This window comes from Pseudonaja textilis, chromosome 1 (assembly GCF_049901715.1).
Source record: "Pseudonaja textilis isolate UNSWEBS1 chromosome 1, rPseTex1.2, whole genome shotgun sequence".
Classification (NCBI taxonomy): Eukaryota; Metazoa; Chordata; class Lepidosauria; order Squamata; family Elapidae; genus Pseudonaja; species Pseudonaja textilis.
In genome coordinates, this window is record NC_141990.1 from 71,255,443 (window position 1) to 71,277,762 (window position 22,320).

The following is a 22,320-nucleotide window of genomic DNA, read 5'->3' on the forward strand; positions in this document are numbered from 1 at the left end:
GAAGATCGACCAGAGAATAGCTGCTCAGGAAACACTGTTTTAATGATAAGCCTATGTATGTCCATCATGCATATGTAATTGTGTTTACATGACATTGCATGTATTGCACTTTTCATAACAGTTTGATATTGGTACCTCTGTATAGTATCATTTTAATAATGCTTTCTAAGATAGTATCAATTTAAGTCAGACAATTTATTGGGAGTAATTAATCTCTCCATCATATTGTAGACCCACCCAAATTACTACATCTTTGCACTATTTATAAAGAACTCTCAGAACTTTTGCAGGCCGTAGTTAGACAACAAAAGCAAATCTCAATGCAAAATCATTTCCTATCACCAAATTTGTTACTATTGATCCAATTAGAAAATGTTGCCATTATCATTTTATTCATATAGCTTTGCTTTAGCATATACACAATTATGTATTTATAAAAGAATAACTGACATATCTTTGTGGATTACGTTTACTTTTTAACAAAGATGGTGGAAAAACATACTTTTCATCCATTACATTAGCAACTGTGCCACAACTGCCTACAGTGAGGCAAATGGTATTAAATGAAAGATAACATAACATTTTATACAAGAATACTGCTTTATTTAGTCTTTGTTTAAAAACAAAAAGGTATGCCTCATTACACTTGAAAATGTAAAAAGAATATCTGAAACTGAGAAAACTTAAGCATAAAGAGGGTAAGAACAGAAAAATGTCATATAGTTTATTAATACATTTTATTGTTATACAAAATATTACTCACAAGAACTATGGAACAAAGAGTAGAAAAAATGTTCTTTATATCAAAATTAGATAACGTTGCTTTAGGCTACATTACTAAATACTTCATCACAATCTGCATCCCCCAGTAACCAGGAATTAACTATAGTAAAGAATTGGTTCTTTGCAGGAATAAAAAACTATTTTGGTTCTGGTCAGCTGCAAAATACCCCCTATATTAAATGACATTAAGACAATTGAATTTTTTAAAAAAACTACAGTAAGCATGATGCCAATTATAGTCTTCATGGCCACTTGAATGGAACATAAATAATTACAGTGCCAACTTTATGTGTCACTAAACTGGGAAGGACCAATAACAATGAAGTCTGTTAGTAAAGAAAAAATCCAGGAGTTTTGCTACAGTATTTGAAGTTAATGTGAAAATAATTGAATTTCTTCAAAATAATTGATCACCATAATTTGTGAAAATTGTGAAAAGTTTCATTTATATACCAACATCCCAACATTTTGTCCTAATCAATAGTTTTATATTTGTGGGGTCCTTGATGTTGTCTGGGCTTGGCTGTTTGCTTGCAGAGAAAAATTGGGGAGCTTGGGGACACCTTTTGGGCATCCAGTAGACATAAGTGTTCTAATCGAATACAAATTCAACCCATGAGAAGTCTTAAGACAAGTCATATAGATAGTAGTATTGTATACCATCATATGAACCAAATGTAAAGTGGAAGTATGGAAATACATTTTGAGTTAATATTTTTTGAATACTTATCAATAATCGTATCTTCCATTTTATACATTGATCAGTTAATTCTAAGTTCAACTCATTGGATGTTAATTGGTGGCACTTTAAGTAAAACTATCACACTGTGGCTTAAATACATGCTACTTCCCACTTTTTTATCTATGTTTAGCTGAATACTGTAACTGTTTGAAAATACAATATTGATGATCCTTTCCCTTCATCTGTGCATATAATGGCAAGCAGTATGAGTTTCTGTATGGGTAAACTAATGTAACATTGATTTTTAGAATTCTACTTCTATATTGCAGAGTTGTAGTCAAAATAGCACTATTTATTAGTTGACTAGCTAGATGTTAACACACTGACCAGGTTTGCCAGTAATTAGAATTATTTTTTTCAAATTTATTGTTGTTTTCCCTTAAGAGGAGAGTCTTCAAAGAAAACAGGTCTGATAAGTTTTCTGTGCTACAAAATACTGATCATTTAAAACGAACAACAGGTAAAGGAAAAATGGAAGAGAGTGGTTTGAAAGACAAAAGACAAGACATCTATCAAGATACTGTCGGCAAAACATAATTTGTTGGATAAGTTATTTCTTGATATCCAATCGGGAACATAAAGAAATCAAATATTTTAAAAGCAGGGATGTGGTAGAATTTGCTTTGACTAATAATATTTGTTGACCAAATCATGAGGGTTTTTGTATTAGTGAATCTAGTTTTTCTTCATAATAATGATAAAATTATTAAAATTATAATGATTTAATAGCAAGACAAAGCATGAAAAGAAATTTGGCGTGAAAATAAACTAGCTGAAAATTCAAAGTAGGCTGCCAAATCATAAAAATAAATTCTGCAAGCAGTCTTGATATATCCATTAATCTAGGGATCAGCAGTGGGCTATTTACTGTACTCCCAGGTAGATCCTTTGCAAAAACTTGGCAAACTTCTTAAGTTTCTTTGATTTGGGAAGGAGGCAACCAGGTTATACAATGTCACCTGGGTCTGGAAAGTATATCCACCCCTGCATTAATCATATAGCAACTGTAGAATCTTAAAAACAATTCACTCTTGGATTGCACCACAATAAAAAAACTTAAAAGCTTTGAATAAAAAACTTAAGATAATAATTTTTTGCAAATATCTGAAGTACACTGAAAAATATATACAACACATTTATTCAAACATAATTTAAATTCTTGGAAATAGTACATTTCCCTTCCCTAGTTAGACCTTTTCATTCTTTTTTTAAAAAAGGATGTTTTTCAATTAGATGCAAAATGTTCAATATTTTGAATAAAAGACTGTTTTTTCATTAATTTGCTGAAAAGTCCATTTGGGTTTGCAAGCAGTGTTTCATGCTTTCCACACTCAACTATTCTGCCTTGGTCCAGAACTGCAACAGAATTTGCATTCTGAATGGTGGAGAGTCGATGAGCAATAATAAGAACAGTTCTGCCTTCCATCAACCGGTCTAATGCTTCTTGGACAAGATACTCATTTTCTGCATCCAAAGCACTAATTAATGAATAGAATGTAAAAGGTTATTCTCCCCATTATTAACCTTAGTGCAGATACTTTACTACAGCATAATTGTCTGTATAACTTTTTTCATTTCATTTTCATTTAAAATTTATAATTGTTTTTAAAACAATATTTAATGGTGTCAGGATTTTTAAGCAAAAGCAATTATTTAAATTTTTGAGAGATTTGCTTTCAACAAAGAGTGCCCAATATTTTACAGATGATGTCCCCAAAACTGAGTTAAGACATTCTCATTTTTAATCTGCAATTTAAATATCTCATAGCATGAAGAAGTATTGTAGAATCATGAAATAGGAATGACTTAGAGAAGCTTGACTGTGCTAGCATGCTGTACTGAACACATACTCCTCATCCTCCAACCATTTATTTAGTGTCCGTTCAAAGTTACATTGGCATTGAAAAAAGTGACATGACCATTTTTCACCATTAGAGTATCCCAATGGTCACCATGATCAAAATTCGCATGCTCAGCAACTGGCTTGTATTAATGACAGCTGCAGTGAGAGCAATCAACTAATGGAACAGCTTTCCTTCAGAAATTGTGGGAGCTTCATCACTGGAGGCTTTCAAGGAAAGACTGGACTGCCATCTATCAGAAATGGTGTAGGGTCTCCTGCTTTGGCGGTGGGTTGGACTAGGCATACTTGTACAAATCCAGCCATAAAGACTGTTTAGTTTATATTATCCTGAGAATTGTATCTTTTGGGTTGGATCAGATGAAGTAGTTCACCAGCTGACCTGCATGTATCCAAACATTAGAGCACACTCTTACAAACCCTTCTACTGAGTTGGCTAGAAGCATTAAATGTATGCACAACTTCAAATTCATGAAAAGACATCTGGAACAGCATTATGTGTACATATGGAATTCTGGCAGGATGTTCTGACATGGAAGAAAACAGCTGGTCTGGGACAGATTCCTATCAATAAAATGGTTGCTCCAGAAGACATGGATAGTCACAAAACACCATTTATTGTATAGCAAATTCATGAAATTGTTCACATTTCCTCTGGTAACTAGGATGCTAACACCCCACCCACCCCACCCCCGTTTAAAAGAAGAGCAATATCTGAACAATGGGAGAAAAAGTCAAAGCTACAAACTGAGGAAAAATATTTGCAATGTATTGTCATGGAATCAGTAGTAAAGATACCAGAAAGTCTCTTGGGATTGAATAGTAATTTAGTAAGAAACAACTTCAATATTGTCCAAGCTACCCATAAATTTCCTAATTTTTATTATTTACCTTGTTGCTTCATCAAGAAGAAGAATTTTGGGATTCTAAAAACAGAACAAATACAAAAATATTGAGATCAGAAGTTTATACAAAAAAAATTGTAAAGGAATGTCAGTTTTATTAAAGATTTTAATAGGCATCAAGAGATGTTTTCTCTAAAGCAATATTAATAAATTACTGAAATACTTTATCACAAAATATAAGAGAGAGAAGGAGAAAGAGAGAGACCAAAAGAAAGAAAATTAAGTTAGAAAAGACATCTTTTCAAAGCCTTTTTCTTTCATGTAAAACTTGGTCAAACTATAAGACATTGAAAAGACTGCATTTTAAAACTAAATTTCAAGCTCTACTATTATTACATAGCCAACCACCCCACTTATAGTACAAAAAACTTTTTAAAATCCTTTAAAATCCTGATCAAAATTATTGTCTTCTTAGGGTTAATGAAAACCTATGGTTTCACAGCTGGTTATTCTAAGATAAAAACCTGTATAGAACAAGGGTCTTCAAGCTTGGCAAGTTTAAGACTTGTGGGCTTCAACTCCCAGAATTCCTGAGGATTGTAGGAGAAATTCTGGGAGCTGAAATCCACAAGTCTTAAAGCTGTCAAGTTTGAAGACCCTTGGTATAAAATAAGGTTCAATAATTACAAGATGTTTTACAACTCTTAAAAAAGGCAATGTAATGAGAGCACAGTAAAAGCAGGCTATTAAAATATGCATAATAAACAGTTATATTGAAAGAATAGTTTCAATTAAAAGAAATAGGAACTCTCATGCATTCATTGCATTTCTTATATATCATGAAATGCAATGAATGCATGTGAGTTCCCATTTCCCTTCATTCAAATCATTTTTGTCATACTGTATATCTTCCTTGCTCCTTTTCTCTCTTTAAAGGCACAGAAGAAAAAAGGCCTACCTTCAGAAGAGCTCGAGCAATTGCAATTCGCTGCTTCTGCCCACCTTTGCATAAAAAACATAACGTAAATATTGCATGCATTTTATGTATTCTATTTCTTTAAAGTACTCTGCCATTAAAAACAAATGACATGTATCGGTACATTAGTTTATTTTCTTTCACCTGTGAAAAATCTGACTTAAATGCTTTACTGCAGAAAATGATTATGGCACTGCAGTTAAAAACAAGATCATTTTAAGCGTTTTACTAGAATTCAAGAGATGACATTGAAATCAGTACAATCAAGCATATGCAGTTCTAAGAAAAGGTGTCTAGACAGTGTTTCTCAACTTCAGCAGCTTTAAGATGTGTAGACTCCCAGAATGCTGGCTAGGGGATTTGGGGAAGCTGAAGTCCACATATGTTAAAGTTGCTGAGGTTGTAAAACACTGGTCTAGATGCTGACAGAATAGTATTTCTTAGTAGAATAGAATTCTTCCTTTCCTCTTCTCCATCTCCCACAACTACACTGATCACATTCCCTTGGGGGCAAAAAAAAAAAGTAAGACAAACCTGAAAAGGGCAAATCTAGAAAAGGTCAGTAAGAATAAAAGAATTGTTTGTGCTTATAACTAGGCTTTACAAAGGAAAATTCAGGAGCACAATCAAGGGAAACTTTGCCAGAATGCCACTGTAATAAAAAATATCTAAAATCAAACAGCATCTTATTTTAAAAGGACAATTCAATTTCCACATTTTTCAACTAAATGTGAAAAGCTGCAATTTGCACAGTAAAAATTAAATGAGAAAAATAAAGGACAAAGTTCCTGAAAAATAAATAAATCTAAAGGACAATTTTCTGAAATGCAGATAATCCTTGACTTCTGACACAAGTGAGCTCAAAATAAGTTGCTAAGTGAGTTTTGCCCCAGTTTAGGACCTTTCCTGCAACAGTTGTTAAGTGAATCACCGCAGATGTTAAATTAGTAACATGGATGTTAAGTGAAACTGGCTTCCCCACTGACTTTGCTTGTCAGAAAGTCGCAAAAAGGGATCACATGACTCTGGGACACTGCAACTGTCATAAATATGAGCCACTTGCCTGTAAAGAACTGTCCTTTATAATAAAGGGCATATGGTCTCGGTACCCCTATCCCTGGAATCCCTTGGGGAAGTCAGAAGAAGAGCAGAAGGTGTTTTAGAAAGAGATTTGTCTTATAGCAAAATGAAATCCACAGCAGAATGAAACAGGGAAAGGTAATTCCTTCTATAACAGCCATAAATTATGAAAATAGATTTTTAAATGACATAGTCTTACCAGAGAGAAGAATACCTTTTTCTCCAACTAAAGTGTGGAATCCTTTTGGAAAATTTTGGATAAAATTAGAAGCGTTTGCAATTTTGGCAACTTTCTCAATTTCGGCAAGAGTTACTGTGGATGGATCCTCTGCGCCGTAGGCTATGTTTTCAGCAATAGAGCATGAGAACAGAGTGGGTTCCTAGTGTACGAAAAAGCATAATGAATATGGCAATACAGGTACACAAATGCCCAGATGAGATCATAAATGAAATAAGTTAACATGTGACCATAGAAATTAAAAGGAACACTTTTTTTTCATAAACAGCGATGAGTACGATTGCTTTAAAGGGGCATGAGGCAAATTAAAAAGTTAGAGGGGCAAAAAAAAAGGCCTCTGACATTTTAAAATAAATTAGGATCTGCAAATACTCTAAGAAAACTTTGCTGCTCTTTTACCTGACTTACTGTTCCAATATTAGTCCTGAACCATAGTGGGTTTAGCTGACGGATGTCAACCCCATCAACAGTAATGCTTCCTTCAATAAATTAAGAGAATTGTGTTAGATAATATGTTAGACAACAATGAGGGTGAAGAGGTTGAAAATACACAGAAGTTCATAATTACATCTTATCAAATTAGGAATATTTTTTTTAAAAAATATTCTCGGCAGGAACTGATTTCACCTTGCATAGAATAAGTGATTTCTAGAGACATCTCTCTCTCTCTCTCTCTCTCTCTCTCTAATATAAGAAATTATGATTCCAGCACATTCATGTCAAATCCTATCAAGAAAAGCATAGGGACGGGCAGTTTATATATACATTGCCTGAAATATTCCCTTAACTATATATATTGCTCCTATTTCAGTAATAAAGGCTCAAGTTATAAAATGGCAATGATACATTTTATCTCAACTATCTTGTAAATAGTCTTCCAACCAATTCTACAAAGGTTATACTTCTCCACAAATTGTGTTTTGATCTTTAATCAGATGTATAGCCAGTAACAGATGTTCAAACATATTCACAAAAACACATGTAACTACCTGAGAGTGGATCATAAAGCCTCAAGAGAAGAGATACAACTGTCGATTTGCCAGATCCACTTGGGCCTACTAGGGCCATGACAGAACCTGCAGGCATGCTGAGAGAAAAGTCTTCAAAAATCAATGTTTCTGGACGTGTTGGATATGCAAACTTGACACTTTTGAACTCAAGAGCACCTCTGAAAACATCCTGGCTTAATACTGTTCCCTCTAAATAGACATGAAAATTCAAAAATGAAAGTAACATCAATAATATATCATTCAAACATGTTTTAGTAAAGACAAATCCAATTGTTCGCACTGAAAATTTACTAGAATAAATATGGTCAATATGATACTTTACTAAGATTCTGTAAACTAGGGTTACTTGAATCTGGACATTCTGAAAATTGAGTCGTCAAATAATTTGTGCTAGTCTGATTACAGAACAAAGCATGAATCCCAGCTGTTGGTACATTCAGGAGATGAAATTCCTCCTCCTCTGGTGCCTCATAGCCTAACATTTCTAAGACCTGGTTATGGTCAAGTTGGGCCCAAAGGTATTCTTAGTCCATTCCAGAATTGATAATATACAGGTAGCCCTTGACTCACAACCACAATTGAGCCCAAAATTTCTGTTGCTAAATGAGACAGTTAAGTGAGATCCATTTTACAACCTTTCTTGCCACAGTTTTTTTAAGTGAATCACTGCAGTTGTTAAGTTAGTAGCATCATTGTTAAGTGAATTTGGCTTCCCCATTGACTTTGCTTGTCAGAAGATCACAAAATGACCCCGGGACACTGCAGCCATCATAAACATGAATCAATTGCCAAGTGTCTGAATTTTGATTACATAATGATGCGGGTGCTACAACAGTGTTAAGTGTGAAAAACCATCATAAATCCTTTTTTTAGCGCTGTTGTAACTTTGAACAGTCATTAAATAAACTGTTGAAAGTTGAGGACTAACTGTAATTAGGTCACGTTCCCAGTAACAGCAACAAAAGAACAGAGAATAGGAAACGAAAGAATTGTGATTTTATGAAAGAAGGTAGAATGGCACAGGATGTATATCACAGCTAGAACAGAAATCACTCCTATTCCTGGCAAGGGATTATCAAATCTTAATTCATTTGTTTATGTATGTATGATGTTACTAATCAGAGTGCTAACTCTACTTCAATTTCATTTCAAATTGCCATAGGTGTGGTACTTTTATAGTGCTTTACTGCATTCCATAAGGCACAGGGAGAAATTATTGGAGGGTTGGGTAGGAATGCACACACAGAATACATATTCCCACCCCACCCACCAATAACTATAATAAAATAAGCCTTGGAGTGCTACAGGGGCCATAGCCAGTAACATAATGACATTATAGTTATTTTCATCTTGTCAGGAGGATTTTTAAAGGAAGAAATGCACTAACCATAAGGCATCCATTTTGAATATCATAAGATGTGAAATGTAGTTTAGAGAAGTTTCAAAATGTTAACCGTTTAAAAGGATGCACACAAAATCTTCACCATAACCAATTTATGCATGTTTTTTGTGGCATCAAATGAGTAAGTCCATTTTTGGGGATCATTTATGACATTAAATGTGTACTTCGTTTACATCCTTTACTAGAATAACTTCTAATTTATGAAAATGTTCATTTTTGTGTGATATTGCATGACATATGGATATTTTATCATCTTAAACAAATATTAAGAACATTACCATTAAAAGGAAGTTGTGGCTTGCGATCAATAAGTTCCCACAAGCGCCCGCCTGCACCCAAACCTTTCATTAAGTCAGTATAAAAAGAGCTTAATCCTAGGAAAGAAAAAAAAAGTACCCCTATTGTTATACATGTTCAAAAACAGGTACTGCATGTTTGTTAAACAAGTTTTGCCAGTCAGTTTACAAACAGCTAGAATGAAATAGCCAGCTAGTACAGGTAAATAGGGCATAGCCTAAGATTGGGTTGTTTAAGGCAGGAACAGAAATTGAACATGGGCTTTGCTTTTCTTCCTTCATTTTCACCCCTAGCAGCAGAAAAAGTAAGCACATAGCCTAGAACTATTTGTTTTATTTCCCTTTTTTTAAATAAAGAATATCCATAAAATGGCAGGCAGAACTGCCGTTTTAGATTATCTCTCGCATTCATCAGAGTTGGAATTTGTTAACCATTCAAAAAGTTAGGTCAGTGTTTCTCAATTGTGGCAACTTTAAGATTCCCCAGCATCTAGCTGAGGAATTCTGGGAGTTGAAGTCCACACATCTTAAAGTTGCCAAGGTTGAGACACACTGGGCTGGATGAATGCTCTTGCTGACCCCTGACCCTCTAGCACAGTTTCCCTCTGGAGCCGCATGTGGCTTTTTCACCCCTCTGCTGTAGCTCCCTGTTGCTCAAAATATGTGTCACAACCGCCAATGTGTGACACCTGCCAGAAACGATTTATTGAGCTTTTCGACCCACGGTAGGCCAACTATGGATAAATCCAAGAAATGAAAAGTTTCAGAATAAAACAGAACATTTAATTCAATGTTCATATGCTAGTTTTGTGGCCGCTCAGGAAATAATCAGGCATGGGAAAGGTTTTGTGACTCCCGGTGTTTTCTTTTCTGTGGGAAATACGTTCACATGGCTCTTTGAGTGTTTAAGGCTGCCAAACCCTGCTCTAGCACCTGAATAATTGTTTAGTCAGTTTGGTGCAACAAGAGCTGTTCTGTAAGGAGAGATTAACACTGGACAGACAAGCTAGCAATTTTGGGAAATGTACTCCATACATCTGCAAAAAGGCAAATTGGAGATGGCCGATCTTTTGTCTTCTGATCTGATATCGTGTCTATTTGTTTTAAAAGTTTACTTTTAAGAATATACAGTATTACCTCTAATGCTTATGCCAACCCAGAAAGCATACATTAAGAAAGAAGACAGTTCACCAACAGTCAAATGGGCACCACCCATCAGTAATCCTCCTTTGTAGAGAACAAAAAGCACAATCAAATTGCCTGATAACCCCGTCTGTAAAGAAAGAAAAGGGAAAAGTACTGATTGCAGGACTTTCATGTAATTCTTTAGATGTATGGATGAATATTACAAGAGAAGGAAGAAGAGGCACCCCTCACCCACCTTGGCCTAAAATAAGATCAAGAAATCTATCCTAATAATACTTTAGTATTTATAATTAAATTCGTATCCCATAATTAAAAACACCAATCCTCTAATACAGATTATTTTTGGGCACTTTTATATGACTAGCATTTTCAACATCTGATCCAGAATCTGGTTTCAAATGCACCTGGGAATGCTTTAACTATTTTTTAATTCTACTCAGCTTTTGAAGACTACCATCATAGGTCTATTTACATGGTTTTAAGTTTACAGAACTCTAAACCAGACAATCAGTGTTTTTAACGTTCTGGCCAATAGTTGAAGCCAGAAAATATCAGCCAGTTAATGATCACTTGCTGGCTAATAATGCAGTGCTTCATCCCACCTACCCCTCAGATTCATAACTAAACAAATGCAGTATCTCATTTGTCTTTTCAAAGTAAAACAGGACAAACTACTTGGGTGTGTGCCTGTGCTTCTGTAAGCACACTTGAGTGGTACATTTCATTGCTTTCCAAACTTAATGAAGGGTTCAAAGGCAGTAAGAACATTGAATGTGAGAAAGACCACTTCTTAGAAATAGCTCTTGGAGAAAAAGGAACAAAGTAGAAAAAAACAGTGCTGTATTTCAGCACTGAAATGAATGATTGCAGGAAGAACAAGCACAAATGAAAAGGTTATGTGAAAAAGAATCTGAATATAACTTAGCCCCTCAGTAGAACAAATGGAATGTGCATCTAAGAGCTGAGGATTGTAGAAGTTGTTTAGAACACTGTGAAAATAATTTAAAAGCACAGTAAAAATATATGTGGCATATGAAAAAGGATGCTTATCACAAAGATGGTGAAAGAAACAGAATGAGGGAAAAATGCAAACAGAAGGATTCCTGCAAAAATTCATGAAACACACCGTGTAATGTGTATATAGAGAAAAAAAGATAGTTGCAAAAAGAGCAAGGAATGAGAGCAAGGAATTAAATAAGGCAAAGAAAATGTGGAGCAATTTTAATGGAAATAGAACTTTGTTTCAGAAGTGGAAGAAGTGAGCCAAACAAAGAATCTCTACCAGAGTGAATGGTAGATAAAATAATCTGGGACCTTACTGAAATGAGGAAATGCTGGAATGAGTACATATTTGAGAGATGGCTTATGAGAATGACAATGGTATAATGAGGAGTAGAACTGAAACTTCCAGTATTTTAAGTATTATTGTCCAAGAAAAAAAAATGCTATGAGAAAGTTGAAAAATAATAAAATTACAGAAATATACAGTATACTAGAAGAAATGTTATAATATGTGGTTTGCTCATAGAGTGGCTGTGCAACATTTTAATTTGTCTGTAAAGACTACATCAGTACCTGATGTTTGGAAAAATGTTCCTTTATACAAAGGGAAAAACCCATAAGGGGATTAATTTGGTGGGAAAGTGGCAGGATTCTGATTCAAATGTGTCAGCAGATGACAATGTCAATTTGGGGAGGTACAGTGAGGCTTTATGAAAGGCAGATGAGACTTCTTTCTGCTTTCCAGGCCACATAAAAAAGAATATTTATTTTGCATTTGTTGATTAAGAGAAAATATATGAGAAACTCAATATGCTTAAGTTCTGGAATATTATGTAAATATGGAGATGAAAGTTGGAATTAAGTAAAACTGATGGTTAAGACTCCAGGCAAGACTCTGGGAGACTGTGAGTTCTCGTCCTACTTTAGGAATGAATCCAGCTGTGATGTCTTTTTGCTTGTTCAATGCATCTGTAACTCAAAATATAAGGAATGTTTGTGTTAATGGAAAAAGTATGTGTGTCAAGAGCATGAACATATGTATATTTTTGTGCACAGTCAATGCTGGGTGATTAAAAAAAATAACAGTTAAGGAAAAATAAATAAGTTAGAAGGAAGGGGAAGACTAAAAAAGTTATGGTTAAAATGAGAGGGGTAGTGGACAAAAAGCAGCATATGAAATGGTATACAGATGTGGTAGAACGTAGAAGAAGTTTTGCAAAGGTAGAAAGTTACGGAGAGGTACAGTGAAAAATGTTGATATAAAATTAATTTCAGTTCCATTTACTTTTCTATTTTTTTTCCTTAACATTAGAATTTTTTTGCCTTAGTGTTTCTTGCTTTTTTCCTGTTCTCTACATAAGGGAGGGAGGGAGATGGGCAGTTAAAATGTGATAAATAAAATGATAAAATAAATAACATTGTTATCTAAGAATGGAGTGGCTTCATAAAAATATATTTATAATATATTTATATACTTAAAAATAATTTCTGTAAACCTATTCAGTACATTAATTTATTGATGGTCATGATAAAAAAATGCAATTACAAGATTTGTCAAAATAACAATTTAAATATTCAAGGAAACACTTATCAGAAATACACAGATGATTCCTCACCTTCTTCATATACTTACTGCTCCAAAGAATCCTGCTCCAGCTATTGCTTCCTTTTTGGCCAATTGTAGAACATACTGAATCTTGTTGTCATATTTTTTCATTTCAGTTAACTCATGCCCAAAAGCTCGAACTGTTCTTAAATTTCCAATCCTTTCTTCTGCTAACTGTAGTAAACAAAATGTTAAGAATTAACACATTTCCCATAAGCCTTCCCAGATTGCTCTCATTGCATCTTGTTATTAAACTAACAGTGAGTCTTTTCTCCTATACTATTTACATAGTCTAATGCATTTATCACCCTGTAATACAACATACAAGGCCAGGGAAGAATGGATTTACCTTATATTCAGGCTGTCAAAAAAATTTATGTCCATTCACAAACCTATATATTAAAACTATTTCCATAATGAGCTATTTCTTTTTAATCAGCCAAAATTAAAAGATACTTTTAAAGTGTATTTTATCTAATAGTATGCATTTTAAAATACATTTGGCAGCATATTATAAGAAAGAGAAAGGCAAAATCCTTCTAAAAGGATAGCCTAATTTGAATCATTGTGTTAATTAGTTTGGATCAATTAACACTGAACTTCTCAAAGAACAATCCCTAGAGAACAAATTCTTCAAGCATCTTGAGCTATAAGATAGTTTGAGATGTGATTGTACGAAAAAGAATACTTCAAATTGGGGAATTACAAGGATGGCTACGTGGAAATGACTTCAATCAGACTCCTAGTAGGAACTTGTGGGGGATATGAATGAAAAGAGCAAAGGCCAGTTTAGCACGATCTTTCAACATTCTCATTTGAACAATGGAGAACCTACCTGTGTGGCTTCTGCAAGGGAATTCTGTGTCATTCTAGACAGTTTTCGTAAATACGTTCCATAAAGCACAGCTATGACAGCCAGGGATGGCACGAGAGTCAGGACAAATGTAGCAAGTTTGGGAGACACAAAAAACTAGAAGCAAAAAAGCAGTGATTAATTTTTAAATGCAGTTTACAGAGGCTTTGTTAGATCGATAAATCAAATGTTTCAATTAGTCCTCTATTAACAATGGCAATTGGGACCAGGATTTTGGTTGCTTCTGGATGCTGTCATGAAGCAAACCTGACTATTGTTAAGTGAGGATGTCACGTGGTCACCTTTTGGGACCTCCTGCCAGCTTCCCCATGGACTTTTACCTATAGGAAGCTGGAAAAGAAGGTTGCAAACGGTGACCATATGACAATGAAATGTTGTAATTGTTATCCGGGTGCCAAATGCCCAGATTATGATCACATGAAGGGGGCGCTGCAATGACTGAGGATCAGTTGTAAATACTACTCATGTAGCATTGTCACAAGTTCAAATGGTTGCTCAATGAATGGTTGGTAAGCAAGGGTTACATGTATAGGTAATCCTCCTCCCTTAACAACCAGTCACTTAAAGATCGTTTGACATCATGTCAGATTTAAGGACAGTTACTTAAGACCTACCCTTGAAGTTATGACTGCTGCACACTTACCCGCAAACCACAATTTGTAGTGTTTTTGTTAGTTTCTGGTGGGATTTTTGCCAGTATGCAGAAAAAAACTCCCAACCCATTAAAGAGAATGGATCTGCTTAACAACCATGTAGTTCACTTAATGACCACATGATTTGTTTAACCACCACAATGAAGTGCCTTACCCATCATAAAATGGTTGTAAAATCCAATCAGGTGAGTCTCATGTACTAGTTACTGAATTCAATAGTTGTGTTCAATACTTGCTGAGCTATTTATTTGAAGTTATGCCATAGTTATTATGAGCAATAACATCTATTATACAGCTACACAGCTATCAACATCAGTTCCAATCACTTTTATAATACAATCGCTTCCATGCTGCAGGATGCAACTGCACTACAACACAAAATAGAAGGAAGAGAGACTAACATGATCCAATGATTAGTTTTTTGTATTTTTTGTTTTACTTTTCCCTTTTATATCTTGTGACCTCTCCACCATCATTCATATAAAGCAAAGCACATGGGAATCTTTTTTACTGATAAATTTAAAAAACACATTTAGAGAGAGCAGGTTTAATCTAGTAGTTAAGGTTCCAGGCTAGAAACTCTGAATTCTAGTCCTGCCTTAGGCATGAAAGCCGGCTGGGTGACTTTGGGCCAGTCACTCTCTCTCTCAGCTTACAACATCAAACTTGGGCATTGAGCTAGTCAGTAAATTCCTGTTGCAACTAGCGAAGCAACACTTGATTGATCTGAAAAATCAGTTGTGGGAAAACCTTAGGAAGAAAAAAATAAAAAGGACATTTGGAGTCAAAAGACTCTAGATATTCATATGTAATGTAACATTTTTGTCTACTGTATTATAGTGCTATTGATGGGAAGCTGCAATTGTATGATTTTTTTTTATTATAGAAACTATTAATCTGTGGTACAAATAGAGTGCTGTTAACTTCTGTCCACTGAGTTATTTTTTCTTTCCTAACATGTAATTAAATATAATTCTATTATTTGCACTACACAACAACTTAGTTCAAGGTATGTCCTCAAACCATATTGTCTTTGGTTGAGCAATGTCATTGTAGCTGGTAAACCATGACTAATGGCTGATATTTTGTTGTGATCTTTATGTCTCTTTTTTCTGTGAATTATAATATGAATGAAATATGCGTTCCCTAATTCCCTAGCAATATCACTGCAAGGTAGATGCGACTGGGGAAAAAAAGACTGGCCTATTATTATCCAGTGAGCTCGAAAGAGAATCTTCCCTAGTCCAATTCCAATCTTTTAATCATCACACCAGTCAATTAGATATTTTTCAACAAAATGTTGTTAAAATAGCTCCTCAATGCAACGTGCAGAGCTAGTTATTAAATTTCTCATCTATTCTAATACAGTAAATCTATGAAGATGGATGGATGAAGTGGGGGAACAGTGTTATACCAAAGGATCTGCAAAAATGGAAGAACAATGCAAACACATACCATCATCCCAACAGCAGCTGAGGCCTGTCCTGCAGCTCTTAACCCATCCGAAAGGTTTTCAGTGACTGAACGGCCCAAGAGAGCTGTGTCTGAAGACAAGCGATTAATCAGCTCCCCTGTGCTGGTTTTATCGAAGAAAGCTACTTCTTGTTTCAAGAGAGAAGAAAATATTGTTGCTCTTAGACGGTTCACAATTCTTTGCCCTAAAACAGTAAAGAAGTATGGAAATTTATAGACAGGATTTTAATAGTTAAAAAACCCCTAGTATTATGAGCATTCACCAAAGTTATTTGTGATAATCCAAGCTCTCTACCATTTATATTCTGATGTCCTTCACCTGTCTCATTTATATTTACCTGTCCCAATTGTGGGTGATACTATGTGAGCATCTTTTTCCAACTGTCTACGCAGGATTTCACATTGGATGTGCTTCAACTGTTTGAAACCAAATATCGATAAGATTATTGTATTCTCCCTTGATCATCTTATCCCTCCCCTTCCTGTTGCTTAGTTTGAATTTCAAGATTTGTTGCAGATCTCTCCGGCCGTGACGAACCTAGGAATCACAATTTAATGATCTTTCATATGGGCAGAGCTGATTATTACAAAAATCTGCTGATGGATCATGTCCATTTGTGTTTTACCAGTTTTCCAGCTAGGATCATTTGACTCTATTACTTCTAGAATAGCCACACCGTGGTGAAGAGATTTTCTTCATCCAGTTCTGTGGAATAATCCCTCACCAGGGTTATATTTGGAAGCGGATCACCCAAAGTTTAAAAAGCAATAAAAATGCTTCTTTTTCATGACCCTGTGAAACAGATTTAAAATAAATGAATTCGTACCTATTAATTGTATTGAGGTGGTTATTATATGCTATGTACTTTTAGTATAAAAGCTCCTTATTTTACATTATGATATGCTTAATGGTAATGTATTATGTTCCAACTGTAATTTTATTCTATGTCTGTACTAACCAACTATGTCTTATAACCATGTAATCAATAAAACAATAGGTACTACTATTATCCTGTAACTAGATCCTATTTATCAGCACCAAGAAAGAAATGTATTGTTAGGTCCTTGGTGCTTGGTAGTTTTCTTGCAGACATTTCATTACCACACTAGGTAACATAATCAGTGCTAGATGCTACCTAATTTGGTAATGCAACATCTGCAAGAAAACAACTAAGCTTAGAAAGCACCAAGGATCCCAGAGTTCAATCCTGAGCTACAAATATTCTATTGGTAAGAAATGTATTGCACAGAAAGGCAGAGAGCTATATGCATATATGAAATACTGGATCAAGAAAGAAATATTGGTTACAAACACAAAAGAAATAAGATGTTTTGTGCCTCTTTGTAATAATTTATAGACAGAAAAGGGCATTTCAAGTTTGTTCTTGTTTTTTTTCTGCTTGTGCCATGGAAATGATGCTGTAATTTTGGGGGTTTTTGTTTTGTTTAAATAGCACAATTTCTATGATTGGGAAAGAATTCTAGGTCACATGTGGATTGCTGCCTGACCATCCACTGGCAAGAAACTCTTGTTGTATCTGGCTCTGTATTTTGAATATCTTATTTACCACTGGCCTATACAGCTCACAAAACCATGTAATTTTACATCCAAGTACAGGTACCTGAAATCTGCATGAGGTAGACACGTATTCCATTGGCAGCTGCACCGAGCATAAATATTCCAGTTAATAAGGCACAGAGCGTGGATAGGTTCTCTGCAAGGTCACCAGTTGGATTTGTGTAAACGACATCAATAACTTTCCCCAAGAAAAAAGGGGCAGACATAGTGATGACACTGGAAATAGCCAAAAATCCAATAGCAGCTGGATAGGAGGGAGGGGAATGAACATATTACCTTTTTAGTAATTATTCTAAGTTAACATTTCATAAAACACTTAAGCTCTTTATAGAAACAATACAAAGAAATATTTTAAATGTTAACACTATTCTAAACTGAAATTGTGAATGCAAGTTTTATTGGGTTTTTGAATTAAATGCAAGGTATTTTATAATCTCCCGCCAATTTAGCATAATCCCAGGTAAGGGTGGCTGTGCGAAGGACTGCATCTTAAAAATAAATATGGCATATTACCAAAATACAATGCATTAGATATATAGAACAAAAATCCACTTTAGTGATCTTGTTCACATAAACCTAGTTTACACAAGCCACAATGACTGGCTTTACATTGATAAAAGTCATAAACCACAATTTACAAAGCTGAATGATTCAGCTGACACTGTGCTAAATAAAAAAATCAAACAAGCCACATTATACTTTGACATTATTTGTACTCTAGGTCACTATTTTAAGGAACCTGGCATAACAATTTGAAAGAATGTAAAACCAAACCCCACTTTGTAAAACCTCCCATATCACCTGTAAATTATATAAGGGATCATTTAACAATCTCATATATGTAAACTACATTATGAATGCTACTTATTTTTTATTTAAATTTATTTGCATTTAAATAAATTTAAATTATTTACATTAAACTTTGATTATGTTCAATTTACCCTGCCACAGTACTGCTGCAAAAGCGAAATACTACATGAGCTAAATCCCTCTACATTCTTTTTTATGCAATATCTCAACTCTTGAACTACATATGGATTCAAGTTTTATTGCATTCTTAATGCAGCAATTGACTTGAACAGTTTCACCACAAGCTCAAATGAAAAACTGTTTTGCAGTGGGGGTAGCTGTGGGTATTACATAATTTGATTTTGCAATATGGCATAATATCAAGCAGTATCTTTAGTAATACACCTAAGAAAACTAAACATTATTACTGTAATGATTGATGCACAGACATTATATATATCAAATCAGCAGGAGATTTAGTCAGAAGTCCCAAGAAATACAAGGCAAGACTGGGACAATGGCACTGATTTGTGCCAACATAGGACACAAGTTAACAGTGGGGAAATGGTTTGAACTTTAGTTTACTTCCAAACTCAAATTCTCTGGATCTGCAAAAATTGGAATCAAAACCTAGCCAACCCCATTTTTTCTGGAGCACTACGTGAATACATCCCAAGTGAGGTGGAGAATTAGCAATTCATATGGATATCACTTATTGTTATTATTAATAGTACTATTGTAGTATTTACTAAGTTATTTTCATATAAATGTTTAGGGGTCAATGAACAATTTGAAACTTCATGTGTGGATAAGTGGAAAAGTTTGGGGACCTCTAATTTAGACCCCTCATATTTGGGATGGCCAAGAGTTAGAACCAATGAAGTTGCCTTTGTTCACAGCATTTGCTGTCATCTAGAAGCTGTCCAGATTTTTTCAGCCTATATCAGATTGTTTTAGCACCCCTGAAGTGCCCCCCAAAGTATTTCTACTATTCAGAGATATAGAAGAAAAATAAGAAGCAGCAGCCCACAGTATATCAGAGTTCCCCCTCTAGAAAGCAAATCATGCTGAGAAGTCTGGATGAAAGGCTTATGGTGAGAAATGATAATGGATGCAACTCAAGACTTCCAGAAGATACTATAGGCCCACGATGGCAAACCTGTGGCACGCAGAGCCACTTGTGCCAGCACATGAGCTGCAGGCAAACTTACCTCACTGTGCATGTGCGTGCCTCACAGCTGATTTTTGGCGGGTTTCAAGGCCTTTTTCAGCTTCCCAAAGGCTTGAGGAAGGCTTCTGCAGGCTTTGCTGGCCAAAAACTAGCTGTTTTGTCACTTCCTGTTTTTCCGAAAATACCGTAGGGGGACGCACACATTGCCTTCTGGGTGAGTGTGAGTGTGCAAGTGCACGCACAATTTTTGGCATAGGAGCCCAAAAAGGTTAGCCACCTCTGCTATAGGCAGTCTTCGACATGACCACAATTGAGCCCAAAATTTCTGTTGCTAAGCAAGACAGTTCTTAAGGCAATTTTGCCCCACTGTACCTCCTTTCATGCCACAGTTGTTAAGTGAATCACTGGAGTTAAGTTAGTAACACAGTTAAGTCTTTACACATTGACTTTGCTGATCAGAAGATCAATCACATGACTCCAAGATACTATAACTGCTATAATTACATGCTAGTTGACAAGAATTTGAATTTTGATCATGTGGCCGTAGGGATGCTGCAATGTCGTAAGTCTGAAAAATGGTCACAAGCCTCTTTTTTGGGTGCCTTTTTAACTGCAAACAGTCAGTAAATAAATGTTCATAAGTTGAGAACTACCGGTAAATTGGAGTATTGATATATATATATATGTATATGTATGGTATTCAGCTTTGTTCTGGTATTTTCCCACGTCATTATAGTTGTGCTTTTAAAGTTGTAGCAACGTTTCGGCAGAATCTCATCTGCCATCTGCCAAAACTGAAACAACTGTAAACGTCTGACTCACAGACGAACACAATACAGAAGCCTGATGATGGCAGATGAGATTCTGGGAAAATACCCGAGCAAAGCTGAATGCCATACATGTAAGCACCCGCGAAAACTTAAGAATACACACACACATGCATACAGTATTGTAGTGTGCAAATGAAAGGGAATTGCTGATCCAGATATGGTTGGGGGCAGGAGTAAAACAGAGCAATAGAGTTGGAAGGGACCTTGGAGGTCTTCTAGTCCAATATGCAAGGATTTTGCGAGGAGGTCACAGACATGGGCTTGACATCCATGTAAATGTTGAGTAGAACCTCATTAGGATCAAAGAACTTGGAGCTGAGGATCAATCACCACTCTCTTTTTGGAGGAAAAAGCTAGAGAGAGCAAAGAAGTCTATGGGGATTCTCAGGCCATGGTTGTTCCAAAGATGCTTTTGCAAAAGGCAAATGGACTTTCTAGCAGACAGTACAACTGCCTCTTGAAAAAGCACCTTGAGGGCAAGCAAAGGAGTCAAAAGCAGCGCGGGGCATCCCCGTCAGTGGGCATTTGTTTGAGCCCACGCTGGAGTGGAACGAAGGGCAGAGTGACGGCTGGAAGGGAACAAGGCAGCCAGCAGCGGCAGCCTTTCCCTTGCTACCTGACGGAACCAGTTACGAGTTCCCCGAGAGGGGAAAGGTACATTGCAGGAATAAAATCAACCCCCCCCACACACACACACACCGCCCCGCGCGCTTTGCAACCCGGGAGCTGCAGCCGAGGAGGAGGCGAGACCCGGCCGGGGAAGAGATTACCTGACAGTTTCAAGCGCTCCGGATAAGCCAACGCCAGCAGCCTCTTAGCGTCCGAGACTGCGCCTTCGTCGGGCCCTGCCGGCGGAGGCTGCTCGGTTCCTTGTGGGTCGCCCGGTTTCTTCCCCGAGGATTTGGCGGCCGCGGCTGCCCAGGAGGAGGCGGGGCGGGGAAAAAGCGGCACACGGTGAAGAGTGCCGGGGGCCAAAGCGGCGACCCCGCACCCCTCCGCGGTCCATGCCGCGCTCCAGGGGACAGTCGGGTGGAAGAGAAGCCGAGGCCAGGAGGAGCTCCGCAGGCTCTGCCGTCGCCACAGCCGCACCACCAAAGGAAGGCGGAGAGCCAAGCCCGCCATTGAGCCCGCGGCGATTCCTTCTCTCTGGCCGAGCGGGCAGAGGGCGGCCCCTCACGAGCTGGGTCGGCGCGGCCCCATGAAGCGCGGCCCTGCCCTCGCTGCTGCCCGTTGATAAGGCTCCCGCTGAGGCTTCCTCCTCCCTACTCAACCGGCCGCCAGCGACCCAGGGCTGGGGCTCGGAAGCCGGCGGCGCCCTCTGCTGTTCCGGCTTTCGCCGAGCGTTTTGCCAAGACCAGCAAGCCGTAAACCGCGGTGGCCGAGTTGGTGCGGCGCGCTGAGTGCAAGCCGGCCGACCTTATTTAACCTGTTTTATTCCATAGTAAGAACCGAAGACAGCTCGGATTTTTCAGGCTTTCATAGGCCTATCCGCTCAATTGGCTCGGTACCAGCATAGAACTGGGGTTCGCTTGCTTTCTTTTAGGATGTTTGATTTCACGGGCTAGCCAGTGCCTGTCCTTCCAAGATCCTGCTTAAGTTTTGGCCTCAACCTCTTCAATAAGAATAAATGAAATATCGTTTAAGAAAATCGAAACTCTTTTCTTCCTCGGTCGGAGGTCTCCAACCTTGGGAACTTTCAAGACTTGTGGACCAACTCCCAGGATTCCTCAGCCAGCTTGCTGGCTGAGGAATTCTGGGAGTTGAAGTCCACAAGTCTTAAAGTTGCCATGGGTGGAGACCCCTGTCCTAGTAGGTTGCAAAGTGCTAAATTGAATTGTATAGCACCATCTTCCAACTAGTAAGAGTGGCAGTCCATCTTCCAGCGTTCTTTTGATACTGTTCCTATAACAGTATGGCCCATACAAGGGAGGGGGCATCCAAAAGAAGTGGATTTTTTTTTTTAA

The 22,320-nt window shown here is 36.8% G+C and overlaps 1 protein-coding gene across 1 annotated transcript; it reads right to left on the reverse strand.

Annotated features, from left to right (window-relative positions):
* Nucleotides 1-581: 581 nt before the first annotated feature.
* Nucleotides 582-21,647, reverse strand: ABCB10 (ATP binding cassette subfamily B member 10). Its single transcript, XM_026705178.2, has 13 exons — nucleotides 21,127-21,647; nucleotides 17,610-17,810; nucleotides 15,970-16,172; nucleotides 13,823-13,957; nucleotides 13,015-13,161; nucleotides 10,371-10,506; nucleotides 9,216-9,311; nucleotides 7,515-7,724; nucleotides 6,925-7,004; nucleotides 6,487-6,667; nucleotides 5,190-5,233; nucleotides 4,278-4,312; nucleotides 582-3,003 (listed from the first exon to the last, which is right to left on the reverse strand). The coding sequence occupies exons 1-13, from the start codon at nucleotides 21,476-21,478 to the stop codon at nucleotides 2,751-2,753; spliced, it is 2,073 nt and encodes a 690-aa protein (XP_026560963.1). The 5' UTR covers nucleotides 21,479-21,647; the 3' UTR covers nucleotides 582-2,750.
* Between the last annotated feature and the right edge of the window lie 673 nt (nucleotides 21,648-22,320).

Excerpts from the sequence above, each read along its gene's own strand:
- ABCB10 (XM_026705178.2), bottom strand. The coding sequence starts at position 21,478 with ATGGCGGGCTTGGCTCTCCGCCTTCCTTTGGTGGTGCGGCTGTGGCGA. Across the intron at positions 10,507-13,014 it reads GAGCAGGATTCTTTGGAGCA|ACGGGGTTATCAGGCAATTT; the intron begins GTAAGTATATGA and ends CTTTCTTTACAG. Across the intron at positions 3,004-4,277 it reads CTTCTTGATGAAGCAACAAG|TGCTTTGGATGCAGAAAATG; the intron begins GTAAATAATAAA and ends TTCATTAATTAG.